Consider the following 25,745-nt stretch of genomic DNA (forward strand, 5'->3'; position numbering starts at 1 on the left):
CCACACACACCACTTCCATGTATTGTGGGGACGAAGTCGGCGCGTTCATCGGGGACGTGGGGTCTCTCACGGCCAAGTTCGGGTATGCGGGGGAAGACACGCCCAACTTGGTCTTCCCTTCATGCATGGGGGTGCGCCCGGCGACCAACGAGCGCATCGTTGGGCACAGTGCGTTGTCCAGCTGCCACGACATCACGGCCTTGCCGCGGGCCATCAGCACCATGGAAGACAAGATCAACTACAACTGGGACGTCATGGAGAAACTTTGGTTGCATGCGTTCGAAGAATCTCACGTAGATCCCACGCAACACGCCGTTTTGACGTCCCTCTCGCCCTTCGACATGCATGAAAGTGTGTCGTACATGGAGCTCATGTTTGAAAAGTTCAACGTCCCTGCGTTCTACGTGGCCAAGGACGCCGTGTTGAACGCGTTCTCGTTTGGCAAATCGACTGCGCTTGTCTGCGACGTGGGCGCCAGTTCCACGCGTGTCGTCCCAGTCGTGGAAGGGTTCAACTTGAAGGGGTCGTCGTTTCGCTCGACGGTGGGTGGTGAAGCATTGACAGCGCAGCTGCTCTCCGTCCTGCAGGAGAAGCACCACATTGAAATCCATCCCGGCGTCCGCAAGTACCCTGCGGCTGGCGACGGCAGCGGTCCTGCTCTGCTGCGTCCGCTGGCATCGGTGTCGAACGAATACCGCAACTTTCGCATCTTGGAGATCGTGCGCGACATCAAGGAATCGCTTTGTCAGATGCCAGAAACAACTCTTCAGGAAGACCTGGTCGAAAGCGTCGCTCCCGAGCACTACGAACTCCCCGATGGCCAGGTCGTCACGCTCGGCAGCGAGCGGTTCCGCATTCCCGAGAAGCTCTTCCACCCCGACGTCATCGCCGCGGACTCCACGACGGTCGACAGCGCGTCCAAGGGTCTTCATCGCATGGTGTACAACGCTGTGCAAGGCAGCGACGTGGATGTGCGCAAGGACTTGCTAAACAATATGGTGCTGTGCGGTGGCGGCAGCAGCCTATCTGGCCTCACGGAGCGGCTGCATTGGGAAGTGTCGAAGTTGGTACCGTCGGCCACGTATAAAGTGCGGCTGACCCAAGTGTCTTCGATCGAAAAGAAGTTCAGCGCGTGGATCGGCGGAAGCATTCTCGCCTCACTCGGGTCGTTCCAGCAGTTGTGGGTCTCCAAGCGCGAGTATGACGAGTACGGCGCCGACGCCATGGCCACTTCCCGCTTCTTGTGACCGTCGTTCCATTGCATCAATGCGTGGCATCTTTAAATTATTCAAAATCCAAGAGCCGGGACATTTTAAATGCATTATGATTCCAAAGGCACGTTGTGGTTCTACGTAATCAGTTATAAAAAACAAAGGTAAATTATTAAAATACCACTTCATAATCATGTCATGGGAATAAAAATGCATTTAAAATGTTGTGGGTTTCGGATATCCCGAAGGGATTATCCGGATAAAACTGCTCCAACCAAAGCACAATCAAACAATGGAAACGCTGTCGCGCAGGAAAGGGCGGCCAGCGGCGCCAATCCAGGTCTTGACGGACGACAGATTGACGCTATCTTTTAAAGTGCCTTCGTCCATCAAGCTCCCACAATCTACCTCCATCCTTCGCGTGGTGGTTCCTCCCGTCGAAGCGCTTGATGAGAGTGGAGAAGGTCGCGTTGATGACGACGACGAGGACGACTGGGAATGCAAAACTGACTTTAAGATCGACTTGAACGGTCCACTGTTGCGCGACGACGATTGCAACAGCGACTGGGAAGGAGAAGACGAAGTGGAGTCGTTTCCAGATGACTTTCCCATCTTGCTGGTCAACTTGTCCAAACTCAGCGTCGAACACATGGGCGTGGAGTTGACCACGAACGAGGATGCGTCTCGCATCTCGGACACCATGCAGGACATCTTTGCGTCGCCCAAGTTCTCTTACGTCCTGGAAGTGCTCCTCGAACAAGAAACGGCGTATCATGCCACGTATGGCGGGTACAAGGCCCGCCTGGCCCAACTGACCAAAGTCGGCAGCGACGTGTGGGCCGCGATCGATTACCCCGCTCTGGTTGACGATGACATTCCTTTGAGCGATATTTTGTCCGTGCTGCGTCGCCCGACCAAGTGGAGGAGCGTCAACTACATCAAGGATTGCATGGCGCAGACGTCTCGCGACATCAAATGGAAGGCGCAGGTGATTGCAGAGCTGGAAAAGCTCGCCGAGACCGAGGACGCGGCGCGAAACGCCCGCCAGGAAGCGCTTCGTGTGGACATTGAACAGGTAGTATCGTGTGACGTTATCACGTGGTATGTCACGATGACGTAGCTTGCTGCGGCCAGGGACGCGTACGATCGCAAACTGGACAGTTTGGACGGACTCCACGACACCAAGTCGGTCATGGCGCGACGATTTGCGACCAGTCGATTGGAGGAAACCAATGCGTCGCTGTCTCGGCTGGTAGACGCGTATGTGGCCACAAGCGCGCCGTCGACTTCGTCTGCATCGGAGAGGCGGAGCGACGTCGAAGTGCCGTCGGGCCAAGCGATGCAAGAGATGAATGTGGTCGACATGGTGGTGTCCATGATCTTCAGCCGCCTGCCTCGACACCCGTCCACGTCCATGGAGTCCCACTACAAGTCGCTGATGGATTCCCATGCTCACATTCGCATGCTGTGGGTCGACGACTTTGGCCGGCTGCCGCCCAAGTCGCGCCCCGTAGTGGACGATGACGATTCTTCTCAAGGTCATGAAGAAGTAGCTGTGGCTTCGTTTCCACCAGTGACGTCCTCGGATACCTTAGCAGAGAAGGTCGAACCACCCAGACCAGGTACAAGTTTGGTCGTCCGTTGCACTAGTTAACGTTGTCGTCGCATATGCTTTAGATTCCAAGAGCGAAAACATGGATGTCAAAGTGTCAAGTGCGGACAGCGAAGACCCTGCCGTGATTTCAAGGACCAGTCAAAGGCGGTCGAAACAAGTACCCAAGAAACCCTCGTCCAGAAGCACGAAATCATCTTCAACCAAGTCTACGTTTCGTCCGATGGCATGTGTGGGCGCGCTGTCGTTGTTGCAAGCGTCAAATGACGACGACTCGCACTACTTGTTTGAATAAAGTGTACGCAACAGTGTGGCTGGGGTCATGCTTGCTTTTTGGTCTTGCGGTGGATAAACCCGTGGGTTTCCAGCACTTGGCGGGCGCAGTTGGCGATATGTTTGAATCGATCAGGTCCCAAGAGGATGCCGCCGTACCATCGGCTCACGACCACCGCCTACAGCCCAAAGTCGATCATGTATATACATTACAGAGACGAATGAATACCCACCACGTTTTCAGCCTGGGTCATTTCCAGCAAATGCGACAGTTTACTGCCCGCGCCACCTTCGCCGTCGTCGTCGCTGTCCTTGATCACGACGTCGTTCACAATTCGATACGCCTGAAAGTACCAAGTAACTTACTACTTGTTATTGTCATATATTTTTGGAGTATCGGGGTGCTCACAATCAAATGACCAGAATCACACCATATCGGCAGAGAATCGATATACGACCAATCAACATCCAGATCACAAGTCAAGTAGCCAATCACATTATCCACTCACATTCGACCAATTCAACATCGAATTAGTGTGTGACTTAAATTAGTGTGACACTGGACGAATAGTATATACAAAAGCCAGGACAAAGAAGCGAATGATAGATTTGGCAAAGAATCAAAAGTCAACCAAATTTTGGGGAAAAGCACAAGAGTATGGCAGAATGAATGGGAAAGATAGCCATACCAGCATGTTGTGCGTCGCGCGAGCGATCTTTCTGTCTTGGAGCAGATATGCGATGAAGGCACGGACCTAGAAGTCCACACACATGTGACATCGGTGGAGACAACAAGGACCAATCACTTCTTCGACGCTTGACACGGCTACAGCATTGGCCTATCATGACCAAGTGAGGATTGGTTGACAGGGGTGGCGAACTTGGAAGGTGCTTTTGCGGTCGGTGATGGGAACGCCCGTCTTGATCTGACGCAAGAACAGCGGAATGTCGTCACGTGGAGAAGGAGCCGCAGAAAGAAGCAGCTCCGTGGCGTCCATGTCGACGACTTCCAGGGACGAAGCCTCGAACGAAGCAAACGACCCGAACTGTTCACGCACGCTTTCGATCCACTCGTACAGACACACGTCGCCCTGGGACTTGTTAAAGATCGTTGCCTAGGAAGAGGGCATCTACTAAGACCAGAGATGATGAGGCGGGTTAAAGAAGAACAAACCAAGTTGTGGATGATGGCGTCGCAGTCGGACGACGACACGCCAAACGACTCGTACACTTCGGCAATGGGGCATGATCGGGAAGGATAATCCGATGGAAGGTGGATCAGCAACCGAAGACAAAAGTCCCCAGGGATGGACATGTAGAACGATTTGCACGGCGCTGCGTACACCTCGTGGTCGGCCCACTCAAAGTCGTGTTCGTAGATCGCCTTTGAAGCCGTGGTAGGATGATGCTCCTGCATGAAGATGGTAATATGAAGGTACCTGCAGAGCTTCTACTTCATCCTTCTGCATGTTGCCACTGCCGTCAGAGAATTCGACCAGACGTAGGTCTGTCATGTCGTACCTGGCTGTCGAGGTTTGCGCGGAGTTCACTGTCGGTGGCGGCACCTGGCATGATTACTCGAAATGCACAAATATCCGGATAATTTGAATTATACGGATAACATGCATTTCGCCACTCATTTTGAGTGAGCTCCATGTCCACCAAGGAAGCGGCAGATGCAGCGTTGACTAAGCCACCACATGTGTCTGAACGCTTGAAACGTAAACGCGAGAAGGCGAAGGCCATGAAGGATGGCGAGTGGACTCAGTGTATGTTCAAACTGGAGCGAAAGAACCGCTTCTGCAACGTGGCGAGGTGCGCGACGAGGTTTCGACCTACCATGTGACTCAACGGTGAATCGCTTCTAGAGTGGAAGGGTCTCTGTATTGCGGCAACCACGTCGTCGACGACGAGGGCGTGGTAAGCCAAAAGACGAAGAAGTACAAGCAGGAGTTGTGCAAACGCGTGCCTTGCACGTTGGACCCCACACACACGGTGTACCTGTTTGACCTAAAAAAGCACCTCGTGGTACGAATGTCCCTAAGCTTACTGGTCTACAAATATTCCCATCAAGTCCAACCCCACGTCGGCTAGATATGCAACAAGCTCAAGGAAGCAGAGGTCATGCGTAGCCTTCCGTTCTACACGGCCAACATCAACTCGGGCACCCACGCCGCCACAGGCACCAGTGATCCATCCACCACTGTCCAAGACGACACCAGCGCCACCGAAGAACACTCCGGACCGTCCTCCGACAAGCAAGCGAGTCTGTTCCAAACCCTCGTGCGTCTTCACCTTTCGTTTGCATTGTCATTACATGGCTGCTAGGTGGGGCTAGACTTCAACGCCTTTGCGGCCAAAATCGACGCCGCGTTTGACAAGCATGTTCCTGTGATTCCAACTCAAACACTGGACCATGCTGCGTGCAACACATTGCTCCAGCAAAAGCAGGCGGCAGGGGCCAACCACAGCATCCTCCGACACATCCAGCAGCAAGCGTCCATCCTGGGCCACATGGAGTCCAAGAGGCTCCTTCGATCAGACTGCGTATACGTGGAACTGGGTGCCGGACGCGCGATGCTGTCCCTCGCGCTGACGCAGATGTACCCGTCGTCGCCGTTTGTGCTCATCGATCGCGCCGGCTCCCGTGGCAAGGTACGTCGTCCTTTGTGTAGCGTCGCTAGTGTACCCTAATGTGCATATGCTTGACATGTCTGGATGATGAATGGGTCTGCACGGACTGGAGTAGCCGTGGTGAGCTACCGGTATGGGATGCAAACACCCACTACTACTACATCATTGCATTGGCATAAGAATTCTGTCATCTTATACCATTAGGCGGACCAGTATATTGCCCTAGACAACAAGTGTACTCGCGCCAAGATTGACATTCGGCATCTCAACTTGGCCAAGATGGACCAGGTGGCCCATCAGCCGCTTGTGTGCCTGTCCAAGCACCTCTGCGGCGTCGCCACTGACTTGTCACTGCGGGCGCTGGCCAACACCCTCCCTGCCGGCCCTTCCGACGATGCCACTGAAGCGCCGACAGGCCATCCCCAGAAGATGAGCTCCCACCTCGTCGGGCTTGCGATCGGTACGACATGCATCATGTTGATACATGTCCATGGTAACATGTACGACAGCTCTGTGTTGCCACCACGCGTGCAGCTGGGAAGACTACGTGAATCCTGCCTTCTTTGTCGACATGGTGAGTCGAATGCTTTCGTCTTCTTGCGATCTTGTGGTTGGATGATGGTTCGTTGGTGAAACTGTGATGCTAGGGCTTCACAGCGGCCGAGTTTAAGCTCATGGTGCCGTTGTCTGGGTGGGCGACATGTGGTATGACCATGGACGGGGGTGCCGTGGAAACGGTGTTGGGATTCAAGTGAGTTGAGCGGTTGTGATGATCAAATGACTGACACACACGTGTAGCCGCGCAGACAGGACGCGAATGGGCCGCCAATGCAAGCGACTGCTCGACATGGGGCGCGTGCACTACTTGCGCGAGAGAGGCGTTCAAGCACAACTGGTGCATTACTGCGACCAAGACGAGAGTTTGGAGAATTGCTTGCTGCTGGCATGGCGAAGTCACCACGACGACGTCGAATGAAACATCAACAACATGTATTAATCGTTGTCGATGGAGATTAAGTTGGAGAGTGAAGGAGGAGTGGGTAGCTTGGCACTGGCAATAGGATGTGCCGAGACGCTGCTACGCTTTGGAACGCACCACACGACCACCTCAAAGGATGCCATGGGTCGCGGAGCAAAGCACGTCTTCGAGCGCGACAGTAACATGTTGTAGCCTCGCGCGTTGCGACGCACTTCGTATGTGAACTTGATGTGGGGGAGTACGTGTTCTGTACGAGCGCTCACATCGGCCTTCTTTGTCGGGGGTTGATCCAACGCGAGGACTTGGGCCAGCAGTGCCGGCCACTCGTCAGGGCCTTGCAACAGATCCACAATCTGCTCCAAGTACGTTGGGTCTGGCGCTGTGACATTGAACCATTCCAAGTCGGCCTCTGAAGATATGAAGATGGTCACCGGCACGACCTGCCCGACGGGGTCGCTCCCGTTGAAGCTGCAATGGAGCACATTCTTGGTGCGGTACATGATCTGTTGTGCTGGTGGGAATATCCCATTTGAATAGCGAGATGCCATTGGACAAAAGATATTAGTACATTGCACGTGATTGGCCAATACGGCCGAAATTTTGTGGCAAACATTCAAATCCCTGTGCCCTCCATTTATTCGTCGTGATGGCAGGTTTGGGAACCACCGCCGCCGCCACCGCGACGACGACAGGTGCGCTTCAGGACGACCTACTTCTTGTGAATGTGGGCAGCCTTCGCGGCCACGATCTCGACAAACAAGTTGGTCTCGCACTGCTGCCACAGATCGAATTCTCGGACGAAGTGGCGGGCCTCGTGGACGCGTCGAAAGCACTCCTCTTGGCGCCTTTGCAGTTCTTGGACGGCGAAGCTCCCGTTACGGCCCAACGCACCCAGCTCGCCAAAGGAAGCATTCAAGTGCGCCAAGACGGATCGGCCACCCACACGCCGCTCGCTGTGAACCCAACCATCCAGCAGCAAATCACGCAAATGTCGGACGACCTGCACTTGTCCGAGGCATCGTGCTTAAAGTATTGGATTCTCGCGAGTCAACCTGAGAACCGAACACTAGTAACCCAGCGCAACCACCTGGCCAAGGATTTGATTCAGGACAACGTTCCAGCTGCCGCGCGGGAGTTTGTGCTGCAAGAGACGTCGGCGGCGTTGTCGGCGCTTCGCCAGCTGTGCCGTGCACGGATCGACGCTTCGCTCCCTGCTGACAAGAAGGACTTTATCGTCTCATGTACAGTATCACATTTTCTCCTTCCACTTCCACTTATCGCATTGTAGTCACGAACGATTTGGTTCGCCAGGATGTGGTGGCCAACTTGATCACCCTCTTGACAACATCCATCCCCACGTTGGTCCAACGCCCACGTGTGCATGTGTTCGCGCTGCAGTGGCAGAAAACGATTGCCGAGATCCTCTTTTTGCTTGGCACGTCCACCCATCTCATCCAGACCGAGGTCAAGGCGCTGCTGACGTTGGCCAAATCGTTTGCCGTTCGACTCGACGCGTTGCGAGCCACTGTTGCGTCGACACTGCAAAGCGCGATGGGACTCGGCTCGTTTGTTGACTCGTTGCCCTTGGATGCGCCCGAGATGACGTCGTTACTGCACACGTTGAACTTTATTCAAGCCACGGCGGCGTCCGTGCTTGTCGTCCAGGTATACTCTTGGTCTTGTGTTGGTCTAGTTCAGATCCCAACTCGTATATCCACCCAACCTAGGACACCCGGCGTTACAACCGCAACACGGGCGAGTTCACAGCTAGTGCGCCGGTGTGGTGGACGTCGGCGGTCGTGCAAGAGCTCAATCCACTGGTGCTCCAAGACAAATGGCTGCCGACGTCTTCCAAACTCGGCAAAGTTCAAAGTGTTATTGGGCTGTACTACGCCCTAGCATTGGCCAAGTCCCCAACCCACGAACGGGTCGACAGCTTTCTCGCCGACTGTGTGGCCGCCAACTGCTTTTCATTCGCCACTCGAGCCATGTACCCGTTTGCCCCTGTGTCCGACCCGCTCTTGAGCACGCCATACTTTTCAACGTTTCAAGAGGTGTTTACCAGCTACGCCACGCATTTCTTTACGGGCCAACCTGCCGCCACTGCCGACGCGGCTTCTACGTCGCGGGAACCTGCTCTCGGCGCTGCCGCCACTCGCCCCGGTGATGACATCAAAGACATCTTGGACTGGGCCACGTACCTGTGCGAGCACTGCCCGACGCTGGCAGCGCAGTGCTGGTCCACTCCGGCCACGTTCGTGTCCAAGCTCTCGCCCGAAGTTGTCGCCAAAGGGCAAGTCGCGTACATGCATTTTCTGGCCGTGTCTGGCAAGGGCAACCCTTCCGCCGCGTACAAGCACATCAAGGACAGCCCGCCGCCGATCTCGTGGAAGCGGTTCTTCTCGGCCATCGAAAGCTACCGCCGGCTGTTGATGCCGGACCATCCGCACACGATGTTTCCCACGAAAGCTGTCGCGTCGTCGTCCACTCCGCACAAGTTCTCCACAGCTGAAGTGGATGCGCTCGAAGCCATGTTCCATATCTTCCAGACCATGGTACAAGACGACAGCATCGCGCCGTTCTTCCTCGACTGGCCAGACGTGAACGTCCTGCTTCTCTTCCTCGGGTTTGTGCGGTGCCCGATCCCGTCCGTGCTCAAGGGAGCCGTCATGGACACGCTGTCGTCATTTGTGACGTCGTCGCCGATGGGCCAATTGATGTGGCAGCACTTGGAGTCGGCGCAAATTCTGCTCACCACGTCATCGTCGTCGACACACGCGAACCAAGGCATCTTGTTCGAGTTGGAGCAGATTGAGAGCATGCAGCGCACATACCCTGCGACGTTGGGGTTTCTCAAGTTGGTGGACAAGTTGTTCCGGTTCGACTTTCCAGACGACTGCGGCGCCAACTACCGCGTGCCTGGCGCGCAACCGTACTTGGACTTTGCGCTGCATGTGTTTTTGAAAGCCGACACGCGCGAGTACGACGTGGAGCTGGACAAGTGGCAAATTTTGGAGCAATGTCTGCATCTGTTTGACCACGTGCTTGCGTCGTACACGCCGACGGCATCCGACTTTACCGACGACTACGTGGTACTGAATCCGCACTTGGGGTCGTTTGGCAAGAACGACAAGTACTTTCACAAACCAAAGTCGCTCGGGTTTATGTTGCTCAGCAAGTTGTTGACGGATAGCCCCGTGTTGCGCAAACTGGTGCAACTGCTCACGACAGAGTTGTCTGTCACCCACTTGGAACGCACCAACGACGTGGCCCAAGTCAAGTACACGACCGATCTATGCATGCAGCTGGTGCAGGAGTCCTCGACCCTCAACTCGACGCCGCTGATTCGCGTCCAGGAGAACCTCGTGACCCTCGCGCTGAGCGTCCTCCATCGCGTGTTTGAGCTCGAAGGCGCGTTTGTGAGCAGTGTGCGCGCCAGTGCGCTGGAAAGCACCGTTGTGGAGCCGCTGCACCGCCTCCTCGTTCGAACCCCCCAACACGTGATCACGCTGGCCAAGTACATCCGATACACGCCGCAACCCAGCATTGCGCTCCAGTCGGCCAAACTTCTGCACCACCTAAGCACCCACTTGCCGCCGACGCACTTGGTGCAGTTGCTGCACGACCACGGAGATGACCGCGAGATCCGCGACGGGTACGTGTCTGTGATCATGGACGAGTCGGCTGCTTGGTCCGAGGCCAAACGCGTGGTGCTGGACATGTTGCTGGACAACGTCCGCAAACCAGTGCCGAACCTGTCGACGTTGCTGCTGCTGTCCTCGTCTGCTACTGGGGACGAATCCAACAACGTGCTGGACGCGTTGCTGCTGGTGCTCGACAACTTGAACTTTGTCCACGCCCAGCCCGTGTTGAGCGAACGCGCGCACGAGTTGGTGTACCGCGTGCTGTCGACGCCGACACTCCAAAAGATTCGAGGCGCGGGGCTGCAGCACCTGGAAGGCTTCCTCACCCGTCAGATCCAAACGCTTCCGACGCTGTGGTCCATCCAGCGCCACGTCACGGCACACCGGGACGTGCTGGCCTTGATTCACATCCGGCGGTGGCTCGTACAGGACGTGGCGCTGGTGGTGTTTCAATCAAAACAGGCGGCGCCGCTGTTTGCGTCGTCGGCTCCCGTCTCTGTGCTGTTGGCGCTGCTCGACACCACGTCGTTTGTCCATGCGCCCCCGCCGATGCCCCAGGATGACGCCGGCTTGAAGTTGGCGGACCAGTGCACGGTAGAGCAAGACCAACGGCTGTACATCGACGTGGTGAAATTCCAATCACTGCTTCTCGAGCACCAGTCTACCGATCAGTCGGCGCCGTTGGTTCAGTGGGCGTTGAGCTGGAATCGGTTCTCCGAACGCATTGCCGTGGAAGCGCAGGCGCTCGAGGCGTGGACGGCGCTGGCCCAAGTCCTCACCGTGGACCACCACGTCAGTGTCAAGGAATTGTACCAAGTGTGGCAAACCCTGCTCAACAAGGCGCAGACGAAGGACGCCGTGGGCCACTTGGTCGAGTTGGTGGCCAAAGTCAGCGTCACACTGAGCTTTCAGATCCGCGCCGACCGCGTCCACCAGTCCTCGTCTGGGCTGTCGTCGTACCAGCGTCTAGAACTCCTTCAAGACACGGAACGGGTCGTGATGCAGACGACGTTGCAATCGAATCCGTCGGCGGGCCGCCGCGCGCGCAGCTGGCTGTACACGTCGCTGTTGCACTTGATGCGATATGGTCAAGAAGAATCCAAGGTGGACACTGGAAGAACCACCGCCACGCATCCTGGCACCCGCGACGCGTTGAGCCACCTCGTGCTGGGGGCCCAAGAGCCGACGTTGTTTGACGAGTACGTGTGGAAGGACGTGTTCTTGTCGACACTGTGTCGAGACGCCAGCGAAGCCGCGTCGGAACCGCTGAGCATGGGGCTGGCCATGAACGTGCTAGGGCTGATTCTGAGCTGCTCGTCCAGCGGGCGCGTGAGCATTCTGCGGCTGCTCCCAATGCCCCACCTGTGCAATGTGCACTTGCAGTTGCGCGAGTCAAACCAGGACGAACTGGCAGACACAGTGGTGTCGTTCTTTGTGCAAGTGGCGCAGTCCAAAGAAGGCGCGCTGACATTGCTCCATGGCGGCGTCGTGCGCACGCTCATGCAGTGCACGACGTTTCCCGTCCAGCGCCCGCAGTGGATCCAGGAGTCGGACACGTGGCGCGCTGCCGAACACGCGTACTTCCAAAAGTGGCTGCCTGTGCTGCGCCTGCTCGGGGCGCTCTGCACGGCCCTGCCTCGCAACGCAGAATGCATCCAAGTAGTGTTGATCTTCCTCCACAAGCACATCAAACTCGTCAACGGCGCGTTAAACGTGGAGGTACATTCGCCGTCGCTCCAGCGCCTCGTCGAGATGTCGCAGGTGCTGCTGCTGCTGCGCACAGCGGCAGGCCACCCCAAGCTACTGGAGTCGCTCGTCGGTGCCCCCAAGGTCGTCAAGCTGACGCAAAAAGTCGTGCACGTGGCTTCATATTACGGACGAACTCTGGGAAGTTTCACAGGAGGGTGGTGGGCCGCGATCGTGCCCCGTACCTTGTCCGAGCAGGAACAGGCCGACGTCGCCGGCTCCGTCGCGTGTTTGCCGTCCGCAAGCCTCTTTGACGAGTGCAAGTGGGACGCAGTGCGCTTCGTCCTGTCACAGGCCACCGCGTACTGCCGCATCCGCATGCTCAGCTGGGACTCTCCATTGAAGACCACCAAGAGCGAGTACGTGGCGATTGCAGTGCTGGACGCTGACCAGGACTGGCTGGCGGCGCTGGTCACGTTTGTCGATCTGTACCGAAAAGACGTGGACAAGGACACGCTGGTGTTTCTCATTGAAAACACCACCACCGTTCTGGCCCACCACGCCCTCCACGGTCGCCATCATGCCACGGCCGCCGCGATTCTCACCACGCTTGGCTCGGATTTTGAGGTAGGGTTTGTGTGTTCTTTTTACGATATCATTCTGCCCATATGGTTCTTAAATAACTGCCGTAGAACCGCGGTCTGCTTCATCTGTTGAGCCGCAAACTGCGGGATCTGGTTAGCTCGACGCCGGCGCAACCATAATACTAGCTAATCCTTGTTACTTTCGAAATACATGTCCAAAAGACACACATTCCATCGTCGTTTGGTATTTGATTGCTTGAAAAATGGTAGTAACTGTATCATAACCACAGTACAGTACATTGCAACGAGACGATGCCACCCGAACGCCTTGATTGTACGGTGGCAACCGTGGAGGTTGTTTATAGCACAGATAAATAGATCGCTGGACGACTTTTCTAACCACCCATGGTCGACTTAGTGGTGAAAGTACCCTCCCTCCACCACACACCCTCGACGAATCTTGGAACGGTTACAAAAGCTAAGAATAGGTTAAGCTCACAAAAGTTGAAACCGCCCAAGATATCTCGTGGGTTTCGAATCACTTGCAATTGCGATGGAGGTCGTGGTAGCTGACCTCGTGCAGTTGGTGGAAACCCCCAAAGAGTCTGCCGCGGATGCGCTCGCAGCTCTCGGAGGCATCGAAGGAGTCGCTGAAAGGCTCCATGTGCGATTGGAATCTGGTCTCAGTGATACCACCGACCAAGGCAAAGACATCGCGGAGCGTGAGGCTCGCTTTGGGAAGAACTACATTGAGCCAGAGAAACCGTCGTCCATCTTAGAACTGATGTGGGAAGCGTGGCAGGTACCTTCGTTCCATTCCTCGACACTGCTTAATGAAACCTTAGGACTTGACGATTATGATTTTGACGGGGTCTGGGACGGCGTCGTTGATACTCGGGCTCACGATTGGCCACGACACGAGCGTGGATTGGATCGAAGGCGCGTCGATTTTATTCGCCGTGCTGATCGTGGTGTTTGTGACGGCCATCAACGACTACGAGAAGGAAAAGCAGTTCCAAGCGCTGAATGCGGTCAAGGAAGACGAGAAGATCAAAGTCATTCGCAACGGCGTGCCGGCAGAAGTGAGCAAGTTCAATTTGGTCGTGGGGGATGTCGTCCGTGTGGACCTCGGCGACATCATCCCTGCGGACGGCTTGGTGTTTGACGAAAACGACTTGAAGCTGGACGAAAGCGCCATGACGGGCGAGTCTTTGCTGCTCAAGAAGGACCGCCAAACGGCGCCGTTCCTATTATCGGGTACCAAAGTCATGGAAGGCGTGGGCAAGATGCTCGTCATTTGCGTGGGGGAAAACTCGCAGTCTGGCATCATCTCCAAGTTGATTCAAAACGCCTCGAGCAAACATGCCAAGAACGAGGCAAAGGCAGCCGACACTCCTCATCATGACGACACGGTGGTCGACCCTAACTACATTGCCCTCGCCACTCCTCGTGGGCCGTCGAAGGACGCAACGGAAGTCGAGGAGGAAGAGGTCGTGTCGCCCCTTCAAGGGAAACTGGATCGCTTGACAGTCCTCATTGGCAAGTTGGGTCTTGCCATGGCCATCATTGTGTTTGTCGCCATGTCCGTGCGCTATTCCGTCAACACGTTCGCGATTGAAAAGCAGGCGTGGAGCAAGAGTTGCGCCGAAGAGTACTTGAACTTCCTCATTGTGGCCATCACAGTCCTCGTCGTGGCCATTCCAGAAGGCCTGCCGTTGGCCGTGACGATCGCACTGGCGTTTTCCGTCAAGAAGATGCTCAAGGACAACAACTTGGTGCGCCACTTGGACGCGTGCGAGACCATGGGAAGTGCCACCACCATCTGCTCCGACAAGACCGGCACCCTCACCACCAACCGCATGACGGTCATGGAGTGCTACCTCGGCAAGGTGGAATTCAACTCTGCTTCAGCCCTTCAAGTTCAAGCCAGCGCCGTTACCAAGGACATTCTCTGCAGCTCCATCAGCATCAACTCGACGGCCGAGATTCTGCCGCCCAAGCAAGTGGGGGCGCAACCCGAACACACGGGCAACAAGACCGAGTGTGCGTTGCTCCAATTTGCCGCCGACTTGGGCGCCGAATACGCGGCCCTCCGCAAGGCGTCTCCCATCTGCCACATGCTCACGTTCAGCAGTGCCAAGAAGCGCATGTCCGTGGTCGTGCCTCTGACGGCATCAAAGTGCCGCATCTTCACCAAGGGCGCCAGTGAAATCGTTTTGGAGTTGTGCACGTCGCAGCTCAACTTGGACGGGACCACGTCCGCGTTTGGTGTTGCGGAGCGCAACGCTGTCAACAATGACATCATCGAAAAGTATGCGTCGCAAGCCTACCGCACGTTGTGTCTGGCGTACCGTGACGTGGATGTGACCCCAGAAGTGGTCAAGAACTGGTCGGACGAGGAGATTGAGACGGACCTGACATGCATTTGCATCGTCGGGATCGAAGACCCGGTGCGCGAAGAAGTGCCGGAATCCATTCGCCAGTGTAACGAAGCGGGCATTGTCGTGCGCATGGTGACTGGCGACAACATCGTGACGGCCAAGTCCATTGCGCTCAAGTGCGGAATCATCAGTCCCAACGACGGGTCGCTGGTGATGGAGGGGTCCGTGTTCCGCGCTCGCGTGTTGGACGCGAACGGCAACATCAAGCAGGACGAGTTTGACAAGATCTGGCCCATGCTTCGCGTTTTGGCTCGGTCAAGTCCTAAAGACAAGCACACGCTGGTGTCTGGCTTGATTCAGTCCAATGTAGTACCTCATGGCCCCCAAGTGGTGGCCGTGACAGGCGATGGGACGAACGACGCCCCGGCTTTGAAGAAGGCGGACGTCGGGTTTGCGATGGGGATCTGCGGCACGGCGGTGGCCAAGGACGCGTCGGACATCATTCTCATGGACGACAACTTCCGGTCGATCGTGAGTGCGGTCAAGTGGGGCCGCAACGTGTACGACTCGATCGCCAAGTTCCTCCAGTTTCAGCTGACGGTGAATGTTGTGGCGATTACCACCGCCGTTGTGGGAGCAATTGTCTTGAACGAATCCCCCCTCACGGCCATTCAGTTGCTGTGGGTCAACTTGATCATGGACACGTTTGCGTCGTTGGCACTGGCCACGGAGCCGCCCACCGACGCTTTGCTGAATCGCAAGCCTTACCCGCGCACCAAAGCCCTCTTGTCCAAGAAAATGCTTAAGCACATCTTGGGGCAGAGTGTGTTTCAGCTGGTTTTGATCTTGCTGCTCGTGTTCCGAGGGGAAAAGTTCTTTGGCATTGACTCAGGGCGTCGAGAGAACCAAGTGCTCGCATCGGGTGAGCGCAACCCGCCGTCGCAGCACTACACGATCGTGTTCAACACGTTTGTGTTCCTCCAGCTGTTCAACGAACTCAATGCCCGCAAAATCCACGACGAGGTCAACATCTTCACCAATCTCTGGGGCAACACGTTGTTCCTTAGCATTTCGGTCTTCCAAGTTGGCGCTCAAGCGCTCATCTGTCAGCTGGGTGGACGTGCGTTTGGGTGCACGATGCTGACGACAGAACAGTTTTTCATTTGCATCGGCCTTGGATCACTCTCGTTGCCCGTGGGGCTCGTCCTCCGCTTGGTGGCATACAAGCCCTTCAACTCGGCCTTCAAAGGCAAGGCAAACGAGAACCACGAAACGTCGACGCGGGGAAAGGAGCTGTGGATGCGGGGGCTGCGCCGCCTTCGCGCCCAAGTTCGAGTGATCAAAGCCTTCCAACGAGGGATGGGGCAAGAGATTCGTCGTCCATTGGAGCAACAAGCCTCGCCTTCGTAGAAAGGTTGTGAATTGTAGGGAGTAGTACTAGTACATTGTAAATAATGCCTTTTGTATCCTTCATATACTGAATCACAACGCGAGTTCATAGACATGATAGGCATTTAATTTGGATGTGTACGAGTGATTGCACATCGATCCATGAGACATCAACACTCTAAAGACGGGAAACACAGCCCCATAATTTGTACAACACCTTGGTATGCCGTACAAGGAGTACCCCATGGCAAGGCTCCTACATCCATATGTCCAAATTGCATATGTACTTTGAAGTACTTCTGTGGTTGCACTGCCGGTAGTGTCAGGATCGTTTCATTAGACGGGGATATATCGTAGAAAATGATGCCCATGTCATGCTAACGAGACACACGTTTGAGCTTCCATGCACAACTTAACTGCTCGCTGCAGGGATTCACGACGAATTCTACTTTCGCATGAAACACAAATTTCAGCAACATCTGGCATTTGCATGTGACATTTGGATACACAATCATTCACAATGTCAGTACGACTCCAAGAGGCTTCAATGTTGTCAACTTGAAGTTGCGATTTGCACAGAAGACGAAGATCTAATATCCACCGAAGGTATCCTCCTCGATGTCGTGTCTTACAGGGCAAAGTCAAAATCATATCTTCTGTTCTTTCGAGCCTACATCATACCGGTACACCGAACTTCGACGGTGATATGCTATACGTATATGTGCATGCGATTCGCCTTCCCCAAATCCTCTCCCTAACCTCCAATGATAGTGGGACATACAAGCATCTAATTGGCTGAAAATACCTGTCCATTGGCTGAAATCATTCAAGGCGTGTCGCATCTCCCATGTCGCATGTGAATGGCCACATTTACGCATGTGGGCTTGCCACGCAATCCCATTATCGTTTTCTACCACAAACACAAACATGGCACTCTCAGCGGACGACCTTATTCGTCTCGTGGAATCGTCGCCTGGCGCAGCAACTGCCGCCTTGGCAGAATTGGGGGGCACCGAGGGTGTGGCGTGGAATCTGAATGTGTCGCTTGAACACGGTCTCAATTCCGCCGACGACGACGATTTGGAGGACCGTCAACGACGATATGGCAAAAACTACGTCGAGCCAGAGTCTGCCAAAACATTTGTGCAGCTCATGTGGCATTCCTTTCAGGTAAGCCACGTATCGCCTTGGTTCTATCAATAACGTTAGCTCGTTCTAGGACTTGACCATGATGGTGCTGGCCGCCGCAGGTTTCGTGTCGTTGGTGCTGGGGTTCGTTCCGTTCACGGCGTCTACTCCGGCAGCTGGTCGGAATTTGGCAGCAGGCTCTAGTCATGCCTGGATCGAAGGGGTGGCTATCCTCTTCGCCGTGTTCATTGTCGTGTCCGTGTCCGCCATGAACGAGTATCAGAAAGAAAAGCAGTTCCGCGCCTTGAATGCAGTCAAGGAGGACGAAACGATCAAGGTCATTCGTGACGGCGTGCCCGCGGAAGTGAGCAAGTTCGACCTGGTCGTGGGGGAGATTGTCCGCGTCGATGTCGGCGACATCGTGCCCGCGGATGGGTTGGTGTTTGACGAAACGGACTTGCGTGTGGACGAAAGTTCCATGACGGGCGAGTCCTTGTTGGTCGTCAAGAACAGCAAGTCGGCTCCTTTCTTGCTCTCGGGCACCAAAGTGATGGAAGGCGTGGGCAAGATGCTCGTGATCTGTGTGGGGTCCAACTCCCAAGCCGGCATCATTGCCAGCTTGATTCGCAACGGCAACCACAACCACAACGCGACCGTTTCCAAGACCAATGGAGGCAGTGCCGACGAGTACACGTTGGTAAGCAGCCCCAAAGAAGGACTCGTGGAGCAGAAGCTGACCACGGACTTGCAAAACCAAGAACCCGGCTCGCCATTGCAAGGAAAGTTGGACCGGCTAACCATTTTTGTCAGCAAAGTGGCCATCACGGTTGCAGTTCTCGTGTTTGCCGCCCTCGCCGTTCGGTATTCGATCGTCAAGTTTGCGATCAACGGCGAAGAGTGGAGCCAGGCGTTTATCGGAGACTTTGTCAGTCACTTTATCCTCGGCGTCACGATCTTGGTGGTTGCAATTCCGGAAGGTCTACCGTTGGCCGTGACGATCGCGCTGGCGTTTTCCGTGAAGAAGATGCTCGAGGACAACAACTTGGTGCGCCACTTGTCTGCGTGCGAGACCATGGGAAGCGCCACCACCATCTGTTCCGACAAGACCGGCACCCTCACCACCAACCGCATGACTGTTGTCCATTGCTACATGAGTGGCAACGAATACGAGTCATTCCCAACCCTTCAGCTCCAAATGTCGCCAACAACGAAAGCCATCTTATGCGACTCTATCTGCTTCAACTCGACGGCCGAGATTCTGCCGCCCAAGCAAGTGGGGGCGCAACCCGAACACACGGGCAACAAGACCGAGTGTGCGCTGCTTCAGTTTGTAGCCGACCTCGGCGAGCATTACGCCGACGTCCGCAAAGCGTCGCACATCTGTCACATGCTCACGTTCAGCAGTGCCAAGAAGCGCATGTCCGTGGTCGTGCCTCTGACCGCATCGAAGTGCCGCATCTTCACCAAGGGCGCTAGTGAAATCGTTTTGGAGTTGTGCACGTCGCAGCTCAACTTGGACGGCACCACGTCCGCGTTTGGTGCTGCGGAACGTAACGCTGTCAAGGACAACATCATCGAAAAGTATGCATCGCAAGCCTACCGCACGTTGAGTCTAGCGTACCGTGACGTGGACGCATCTCCGGAAGTGGTCAAGAACTGGTCGGACGAAGAGATTGAGACGGACCTGACGTGCATTTGCATCGTCGGGATCGAAGACCCGGTGCGCGACGAAGTGCCGGAATCCATTCGTCATTGTAACGAAGCGGGCATTGTCGTGCGCATGGTGACGGGCGACAACATTGCAACCGCAAGGTCCATTGCGCTCAAGTGCGGAATCATCAGTCCCGACGACGGGTCGCTGGTGATGGAGGGGTCAGATTTCCGCGCTCGTGTGTTGGACGCGAACGGAAACATCAATCAGAGTGAGTTTGACAAGATCTGGCCCAAGCTTCGCGTGTTGGCTCGGTCGAGTCCCAAGGACAAATTTACTCTTGTGAGTGGTCTTCAAGTTGCTGGTCAAGTGGTGGCAGTGACGGGCGATGGGACGAACGACGCCCCGGCTTTGAAGAAGGCGGACGTCGGGTTTGCGATGGGGATCTGCGGCACGGCGGTGGCCAAGGACGCGTCGGACATCATTCTCATGGACGACAACTTCCGGTCGATCGTGAATGCAGTCAAGTGGGGCCGCAACGTGTACGACTCGATTTGCAAGTTCCTCCAGTTTCAGCTGACGGTGAACGTGGTCGCTGTGACCATGGCCATGACTGGCGCGGTCGTGTTGGAAGAATCGCCGCTTACTGCGGTGCAGTTGCTGTGGGTCAACTTGATCATGAACGCGTTCGCTTCGCTCGCGCTCGCGACGGACATGCCTACGGACGCGATGCTCCACCGAAAACCGTATCCCCGCAACAAGGCACTGCTTTCTCAAACAATGACCAAGCACATCTTTGGCCAAGCGGTGTATCAGCTCACGGTGCTGATGCCCCTGACCTTTGTAGGCGACAGCCTCTTAGGTATTGAGTCTGGCCAGAAGTACAAGCGAGGGGGGGCCACTGGCCCCACATTGCACTACACGATGGTCTTCAACACGTTTGTGCTGTTTCAACTGTTCAACGAAATCAACGCCCGGCGCATCCACGACGAACCAAACGTGTTTGAAGGGATTTCGCGCAACCGAACGTTTGTCGTCATGGCCAGTGTGCAAGTGATTCTGCAAGCGTGCATCGTTCAATTTGGATCTGTCGCGTTTGGGTGTGTGGCCCTGAATGCGACGCAATGGGCGATTTGTGTCGCGATCGGCTCCACGTCGCTTCCCGTGCGATTTGCATTGCGCTGGTTCTCGGCGAGGTTGATGCCTCAGTGGTGACCCTAGATAACACACCTTAAAATATATGTTATCATTTAGAAGTGGCCTGCTTACTACCTACTTTACATCATCTACATACATAACAAACGTAAAAAGCCAGTTTAAGATAACTTAACCAATTTAGGATAACTTTGTATTGCCCAATCACAGCTCGTTATTTGTTCGAGTCAAAACCTTTGTGATATAATGCTGACCATTCTGTCACGTGAATGAAATGCAAAAACGGAGTAGAAGCCATCGGTAACAGTCATTCAAGATTGGGTTTGAAGTAACCTAGTCGACACGGGCACATTGGGTTGGATCTGGGGTTTTGTCAAGTGTTCAACTCCGTGGACATCCATCCACAACAGAAATATAACTCTATAAAACAGTACCCTTGTATAAATTATATACAACCTGTTGTAACCGCTTACCCTAAACACAGAAGTTCAATGCCCCGACACATACATACTTTAAGATAAAAAAAGTTATCCTAAATTGGTTATCAAAATGTGAGTACAAATGCTTAGAATATTACCTGTGAAGTTCATCGCCTAACTGTAAACTGATAATTCGATTATGGAGTCAAAGCGGCGCGTCTTGTCTATTGGGATAACTATTCAAAACTCAAATATCGTAATGGACTCAAAAGTTATGTCCATTCTACTCCGACGCCTCCAAAAAAGTTTTAAAAAGTTATCTTAAATTGGTTTTTTACGTCAGCTCCATCTACACCTTTGTCAGAGCTATATTTCTTTCGTTTCAGGGCATCGCACAAGGTAACTAGCTCCATCTACACCTTTGTCAGAGCTATAATTCTTTCGTTTCAGGGCATCGCACGAGGTTACTGTACACCGCTCTACCGACCCATCCGAGGGGGTTAGTCAATCTCTAGCTCCACGTACAGGGAGCATTAACGTCCCAAAATTTCAACAAATTACGAAAGAGTATTGACGAAGTTGTGAAAAAAATTCGCCCAAACATACGGTGGACGGAAGACGAGCAAATTTACAGTTAGTGTCCGCACTGAACGAAAAAGCACTAAATATCACCTAATTTCCTGGATAAATAGTAGTAGAAATAATATGGGTGAATATGATCACTTTGCGGACACCGTTCGGATAATTTCATTCGGACATACTTGACATTTGTATTGGACTTAAGGCGAACATATTTTGTCCGAGTGAAAGTGTCCGAACGGAATATGTTCGGACATACTTGTGTATTGTATCCACCCGCATAAGAACGATCAGCTTTACAGTAGCGAGCGACGACAGAGCATCCGCCCACAAAATTGCGCGCACCGCAGCGTAGCGGAGGTCGTGTGTATAATTTTGTGCAGGCGGTGCCTTGGCGAGGAGTGAGCCCCAATCGTGCACTTCACCGAATGTCCAATCGATTCCTCTTGTCGGGAAAAGCGGCAGGTAGGCCGCAGGCCGTGCCGCTACCCGGACAGGGCCTATGGTACAACTATTCGCATTTAATGCGTAAATCGACTGAAGTGCGTGTCCTAAGCACATATCAAGCAAATATTTGTCCGAGTCGTTATGGTAACTTATGGTTACGGATACTACTGTTGCCAGTGGAGATGCTGTTAACTGTAAATTGGAATACAGTAGAAATAAAAACACCGTTGGAAATTCACTTCGAGCAAATAGAAATTCTGCGGGGACTACTGTAATTTCTAAAAAGGCCGGATAGTGCCAAAATAGCAAACCGTAAAAGCCAAGTTTGACTTGAACCATGTGTGTCTGTGTCTATTGTGCTTTGCACTTGTTTTGGCGTCGGTTTTACGTGGCTAAAAGAGTGGTACTTCTGCTGTAACTGTGTTACAAAGTTGAATAAATACCTGGTGTTTTAGCTAATTCACTGGGGTTTTATAAATGCCTACTTCCTCTGTCATTCTTTACTGTGACCATTTGTACTTCTAGCGACCCCAAAAATTCATATTTTATCGGATTTCGTCGAGTGACATCTAGAAAATTCGACAATCAAAATATAGAGGTAGCGCCTATTGGCGATAAGGGGTGAAAACCAGGTTTTGGGGGTAAAAACCAATGGAGACTAAACGCCCTCAGAAAATTATTTAAAAAATGTTTATAAAATTATAAATAAAAACTCTGGGTCATGAGCTTCTTTTGCCACAAGTTCGCATTATGAGCCTCAATTTTGAATTTGCCGCCATGAGCCCAGCCCCGCGGTCAACACGTGAACTCACCCCAGGAATGAAGATGGAAGTCGTGTTTGCCCTCCAAGATGCCATACACAATGGCAAGCTCGCACGTGGTTTTATTCAAGCCACAGCTATTCGCTGTCAAGTCGGTCGCACCACCGTCCGCAAGTTATGGCGCGACTTCATGAGCGGGTCGATGGCATCCAAGAAGAAAGGGCGTGTCGGACCGAAACCTCGCCACACCTCGGCTGAGGTCACCGAAATCGTTCGTAGCGTGCCGTCCCGCGATCGCAGCACCATGCGCGACATAGCTTCCTCGACGGGGATTTCCGTAAGCACACTTTGCTGCCACTTGAAGTCTGGGACGATCAACCGTCGATCGTCCCGACTCAAACCACTACTCACTGATACCAACAATTTCGAGTGGCTGGCATTCTGTAGAGCCCACGTAAACATTCAGTTCGATGCCATGAATGCTTATCTCAGCAGTTGCGGCAGAGACGCTGTCGACGCGTTCGAATTCCACGAACCCGCCGAATACCCTGGTCGCGCCGAATTTCACTTCTCCGACATGTGGGACGTGGTGCATCTCGACGAAAAATGGTTTAATGCTGACAAGGACTGCTGAAAAACGTACCTGGCGAGAGGGGAAGTCCATGAACGTCGTGCCTGCAAGTCAAAGCGCTTCATACCAAAAGTGATGTTCTTGGCGGCCGTGGCCCGTCCTCGCCTTGAAGAAGGTTTTGACGGCAAGCTTGGCATTTGGCCCTTTCATTGTTGAGAAAACGCCGGCCCGTCGAAACTCCTGCAATCGTCCTGCTGGTGCATTGGTGACGGCGTTGGTCAACGTGGATGGGAAGACGTACCGTGACTATGTCGTCAACAAGGTCGTGCCGTCCATCAAGGAGCGATTCCCCAGCAGAACCAAACGAGTTGTACTTCAGCATGACAATGCCACTCCTCATGGGTCCATCGATGAAGGCACTATGACTGCTGTGTCGACGGATGGGTGGACATTTGTGGTCCGTCGACAGCCGCCAAATTGTCCGGACCTTAACGTCCTGGACATTCGGCTTCTTCGTATCGATTGAAGCACTACAATACAAGATGGTGAGTCGGTCGATGGACGATGTGATTGAAGCTACATTGTCCGCCTTCGAGGTTCTCAGTAGTGATAAGTTGAGTAGCATCTTCCTTACCCTGCAGGCGGTGATGCGCCTTGTAATGGAACACCACGGCGACAAGAACTTTAAGTTGCCCCATCTGAAGAAGGATACATTGAGACGTGCTGGAACCCTCATGGCGAATGTTACATGTCCTGCTTCGCTTCTCTTTCACGTGAACTCAATCCTCCAGCAGTCCAGTCCTTGAGTCGATAAGATTTATAGCCAATGAAATGTATATATTTCATAATCAACCGATCACAATAATATGGTCATAGTATTGTGGAAAAAGTGCAATCTTGAAGTGGTCACAGTAAAGAAGGACAGAGGAAGTAATAGAGCTCTTTCGAAAACCTGTTGAACTAGAGTTTGAGTTTCGCCATGTGTTTTCCAGTGATTTAATCGGTAAATGCAAAAACACTGTATTTGAAACGAAACCCCAGTTGACACAAGTCGGCCGATGTCTCAACGGCGATTTGAGTTTCGAGTTTCGACAGTAGTACAAAGATCACTGGCTAGCGCATGCATAAATGTCGAATGATCGGGCAAATTTCGAAGCAAACAACCGATGGCACTGCTTATCCCCGCCTTAACACTCCAACAAGCTGCACAGCTTGTAGCGATCCTGGTATGATGTGCTCGGGGACGTATAGGGGTTCTTCGCCGATTGCTATGCATTTGCGTACAATACAGCATCCTTCGCTTACGCGCACCAGCCGGAGTACCAGACTACAACAACGCCTTCAACCCACGGCTTGATAGCGCCACGGCAATCGATCGATATCGATTTTCAATGCCCCAACTGGAGTTGCTTGGAGAACGGCTTGGGCTCCCAGGACGCATCACCACAAAGGCCGGCGACAACGTGACGCGCCTCGAATCGCTCTCGATCATCTGTCGCCGCCTCTCCGAATCATCGAAGTTGCTCACAATTGCCAAGGAGTTTGGGCGCTCCCCTGCGGCAATCAGTCGCATCGTCAAGCACGTTGCTCGTTTACTCTATGGAATGCACAAGAGTAAACTGTACTTCAACCGAAGGCTCATCACGTCCAGGATTGCGGCGTACTGCAGTGCCATAAACGAGAACGGAGCACCCTTGACGAACGTTTGGGCATTTATTGATGGTAGTGACTTTTACATTATTGTTAATGTGTAGCGAGTAATATATTTGTATTCATAGGTACTAAGCGTATATTGCACGCCCAACTCCAAGGTCTGAATACAGTGATCGCTACGAAAAATCTTCAGTGTTCGGTGTACAACGGACATCCGCGTCGACATTGCCTCAACTGGCAAGCACTTACGACACCTGATGGTATTATTCAAAGCGTTTATGGCCCCGTCGAAGGTCGCTGACATGACAGCACAGTTTTGAGCTACAGTAAGATTATGGATGTCTTACGCGACGATGTGGACGGAACATTCGAAGGCCGATACGTGTATGGCGATCCGGCGTACGGCTGCAACCGTTTCATGATCTGCCCCTTTGCGTCCCCGGCCGCCGACAGCAATGAACGCCGATTCAACGCCCGAATGAGCAAAGTTCGCGAAGCCGTGGAATGGAGCTTTGGCCGCCTCAAAATCCTGTGGCCATTCGTGTTTGACGACAAGAAGATGCAAGTACGACGAACACCCGTAGGCAAGTTGTTTTACGTGGCCGTTCTGTTCACCAATTGTCACTGCTGCATGCAGCCCATGGGAAATCAAATTTCGATGTATCTTGGTCTTCAACCACCAACACTTGATGAATATTTTGGATAATATTTTACAAAAATATACTATGGTGCACTTTATGCATAGTCCACCGATGAGTAAGGACGAGTTGGACAAGTGGCGTTTGGGGATGGATGGAAAATATATTCTTTATATAAAAACGCCCCGCTATTCTAAATCGAAGTTCCCTATTGTCCGTTATTTTGTCGCGCCATTCCTACAAGTGCAAGTAGAAAATCCTGAGTCTGCTTATCTTTAGCTAAATCGCGCAAGTATTGACGTTCTTCTCGCTCTTCCTCGCGCCGCATCCTCTTCTCCTCACGTTCATCA

The 25,745-nt window shown here is 53.6% G+C and overlaps 10 protein-coding genes across 12 annotated transcripts; 8 read left to right on the top strand and 2 right to left on the bottom strand.

Moving 5' to 3' along the window:
* The first annotated feature begins 12 nt into the window (after window positions 1–12).
* On the top strand, window positions 13–1,374 carry H257_02508 (hypothetical protein). The gene has a single exon (XM_009826188.1). The coding sequence runs from the start codon at window positions 18–20 to the stop codon at window positions 1,245–1,247; it is 1,230 nt and encodes a 409-aa protein (XP_009824490.1). The 5' UTR covers window positions 13–17; the 3' UTR covers window positions 1,248–1,374.
* Window positions 1,375–1,503: 129 nt separating this feature from the next.
* Window positions 1,504–3,338, top strand: H257_02509 (hypothetical protein; the record flags this gene model as incomplete). The annotated part of the gene is made up of 3 exons (XM_009826189.1): window positions 1,504–2,286; window positions 2,332–2,833; window positions 2,889–3,338. 3 exons carry the CDS (start codon window positions 1,504–1,506, stop codon window positions 3,116–3,118), a joined length of 1,515 nt encoding a protein of 504 aa, XP_009824491.1. The 3' UTR covers window positions 3,119–3,338.
* On the bottom strand, window positions 2,875–4,668 carry H257_02510 (hypothetical protein; the record flags this gene model as incomplete). Of its 3 annotated transcripts, XM_009826190.1 has the most annotated exons (8): window positions 2,875–3,275; window positions 3,330–3,440; window positions 3,786–3,851; window positions 3,903–3,935; window positions 3,978–4,211; window positions 4,271–4,480; window positions 4,536–4,559; window positions 4,618–4,668. In XM_009826190.1, the coding sequence occupies 8 exons, from the start codon at window positions 4,666–4,668 to the stop codon at window positions 3,144–3,146; spliced, it is 861 nt and encodes a 286-aa protein (XP_009824492.1). In that variant the 3' UTR covers window positions 2,875–3,143. The 3 variants fall into 3 exon arrangements, with proteins under 3 accessions (XP_009824492.1, XP_009824493.1, XP_009824494.1); XM_009826191.1 differs by having other exon boundaries at window positions 3,786–3,935; XM_009826192.1 differs by having other exon boundaries at window positions 3,330–3,457; window positions 3,786–3,935.
* Window positions 4,669–4,741: 73 nt separating this feature from the next.
* H257_02511 (hypothetical protein) lies at window positions 4,742–7,234 on the top strand. The gene is made up of 8 exons (XM_009826193.1): window positions 4,742–4,911; window positions 4,965–5,124; window positions 5,191–5,379; window positions 5,425–5,751; window positions 5,935–6,190; window positions 6,240–6,304; window positions 6,378–6,481; window positions 6,529–7,234. Exons 1-8 carry the CDS (start codon window positions 4,751–4,753, stop codon window positions 6,704–6,706), a joined length of 1,440 nt encoding a protein of 479 aa, XP_009824495.1. The 5' UTR covers window positions 4,742–4,750; the 3' UTR covers window positions 6,707–7,234.
* On the bottom strand, window positions 6,724–7,224 carry H257_02512 (hypothetical protein; the record flags this gene model as incomplete). The annotated part of the gene is made up of 1 exon (XM_009826194.1): window positions 6,724–7,224. Exon 1 carries the CDS (start codon window positions 7,207–7,209, stop codon window positions 6,724–6,726), a length of 486 nt encoding a protein of 161 aa, XP_009824496.1. The 5' UTR covers window positions 7,210–7,224.
* Window positions 7,235–7,332: 98 nt separating the features above from the next.
* Window positions 7,333–12,862, top strand: H257_02513 (hypothetical protein). The gene is made up of 4 exons (XM_009826195.1): window positions 7,333–7,950; window positions 7,998–8,374; window positions 8,437–12,666; window positions 12,732–12,862. Exons 1-4 carry the CDS (start codon window positions 7,356–7,358, stop codon window positions 12,801–12,803), a joined length of 5,274 nt encoding a protein of 1,757 aa, XP_009824497.1. The 5' UTR covers window positions 7,333–7,355; the 3' UTR covers window positions 12,804–12,862.
* A 310-nt stretch (window positions 12,863–13,172) lies between these two features.
* H257_02514 (calcium-translocating P-type ATPase, PMCA-type) lies at window positions 13,173–16,496 on the top strand. Its single transcript, XM_009826196.1, has 2 exons — window positions 13,173–13,425; window positions 13,469–16,496. The coding sequence occupies exons 1-2, from the start codon at window positions 13,177–13,179 to the stop codon at window positions 16,412–16,414; spliced, it is 3,195 nt and encodes a 1,064-aa protein (XP_009824498.1). The 5' UTR covers window positions 13,173–13,176; the 3' UTR covers window positions 16,415–16,496.
* Window positions 16,497–17,307: 811 nt separating this feature from the next.
* H257_02515 (calcium-translocating P-type ATPase, PMCA-type) lies at window positions 17,308–20,432 on the top strand. The gene is made up of 2 exons (XM_009826197.1): window positions 17,308–17,563; window positions 17,613–20,432. The coding sequence occupies exons 1-2, from the start codon at window positions 17,321–17,323 to the stop codon at window positions 20,385–20,387; spliced, it is 3,018 nt and encodes a 1,005-aa protein (XP_009824499.1). The 5' UTR covers window positions 17,308–17,320; the 3' UTR covers window positions 20,388–20,432.
* A 2,117-nt stretch (window positions 20,433–22,549) lies between these two features.
* H257_02516 (hypothetical protein) lies at window positions 22,550–23,910 on the top strand (the record flags this gene model as incomplete). The annotated part of the gene is made up of 3 exons (XM_009826198.1): window positions 22,550–23,122; window positions 23,400–23,561; window positions 23,647–23,910. The coding sequence occupies 3 exons, from the start codon at window positions 22,550–22,552 to the stop codon at window positions 23,908–23,910; spliced, it is 999 nt and encodes a 332-aa protein (XP_009824500.1).
* Window positions 23,911–24,495: 585 nt separating this feature from the next.
* Window positions 24,496–25,517, top strand: H257_02517 (hypothetical protein; the record flags this gene model as incomplete). The annotated part of the gene is made up of 4 exons (XM_009826199.1): window positions 24,496–24,826; window positions 24,883–25,017; window positions 25,132–25,322; window positions 25,503–25,517. 4 exons carry the CDS (start codon window positions 24,496–24,498, stop codon window positions 25,515–25,517), a joined length of 672 nt encoding a protein of 223 aa, XP_009824501.1.
* Window positions 25,518–25,745: the final 228 nt, after the last annotated feature.

The sequence above is a fragment of the Aphanomyces astaci genome (assembly GCF_000520075.1).
Source record: "Aphanomyces astaci strain APO3 unplaced genomic scaffold supercont1.4, whole genome shotgun sequence".
Taxonomy (NCBI): domain Eukaryota; phylum Oomycota; class Saprolegniomycetes; order Saprolegniales; family Verrucalvaceae; genus Aphanomyces; species Aphanomyces astaci.

Excerpts from the sequence above, each read along its gene's own strand:
- H257_02508 (XM_009826188.1), top strand. The coding sequence starts at position 18 with ATGTATTGTGGGGACGAAGTCGGCGCGTTCATCGGGGACGTGGGGTCT.
- H257_02511 (XM_009826193.1), top strand. The coding sequence starts at position 4,751 with ATGTCCACCAAGGAAGCGGCAGATGCAGCGTTGACTAAGCCACCACAT. Across the intron at positions 4,912-4,964 it reads CGCTTCTGCAACGTGGCGAG|AGTGGAAGGGTCTCTGTATT; the intron begins GTGCGCGACGAG and ends AATCGCTTCTAG. Across the intron at positions 5,125-5,190 it reads ACCTAAAAAAGCACCTCGTG|ATATGCAACAAGCTCAAGGA; the intron begins GTACGAATGTCC and ends CACGTCGGCTAG.
- H257_02513 (XM_009826195.1), top strand. The coding sequence starts at position 7,356 with ATGGCAGGTTTGGGAACCACCGCCGCCGCCACCGCGACGACGACAGGT. Across the intron at positions 7,951-7,997 it reads GAAGGACTTTATCGTCTCAT|TCACGAACGATTTGGTTCGC; the intron begins GTACAGTATCAC and ends ATCGCATTGTAG. Across the intron at positions 12,667-12,731 it reads CGCTTGGCTCGGATTTTGAG|AACCGCGGTCTGCTTCATCT; the intron begins GTAGGGTTTGTG and ends TAACTGCCGTAG.
- H257_02514 (XM_009826196.1), top strand. The coding sequence starts at position 13,177 with ATGGAGGTCGTGGTAGCTGACCTCGTGCAGTTGGTGGAAACCCCCAAA. Across the intron at positions 13,426-13,468 it reads TGATGTGGGAAGCGTGGCAG|GACTTGACGATTATGATTTT; the intron begins GTACCTTCGTTC and ends ATGAAACCTTAG.
- H257_02515 (XM_009826197.1), top strand. The coding sequence starts at position 17,321 with ATGGCACTCTCAGCGGACGACCTTATTCGTCTCGTGGAATCGTCGCCT. Across the intron at positions 17,564-17,612 it reads TCATGTGGCATTCCTTTCAG|GACTTGACCATGATGGTGCT; the intron begins GTAAGCCACGTA and ends AGCTCGTTCTAG.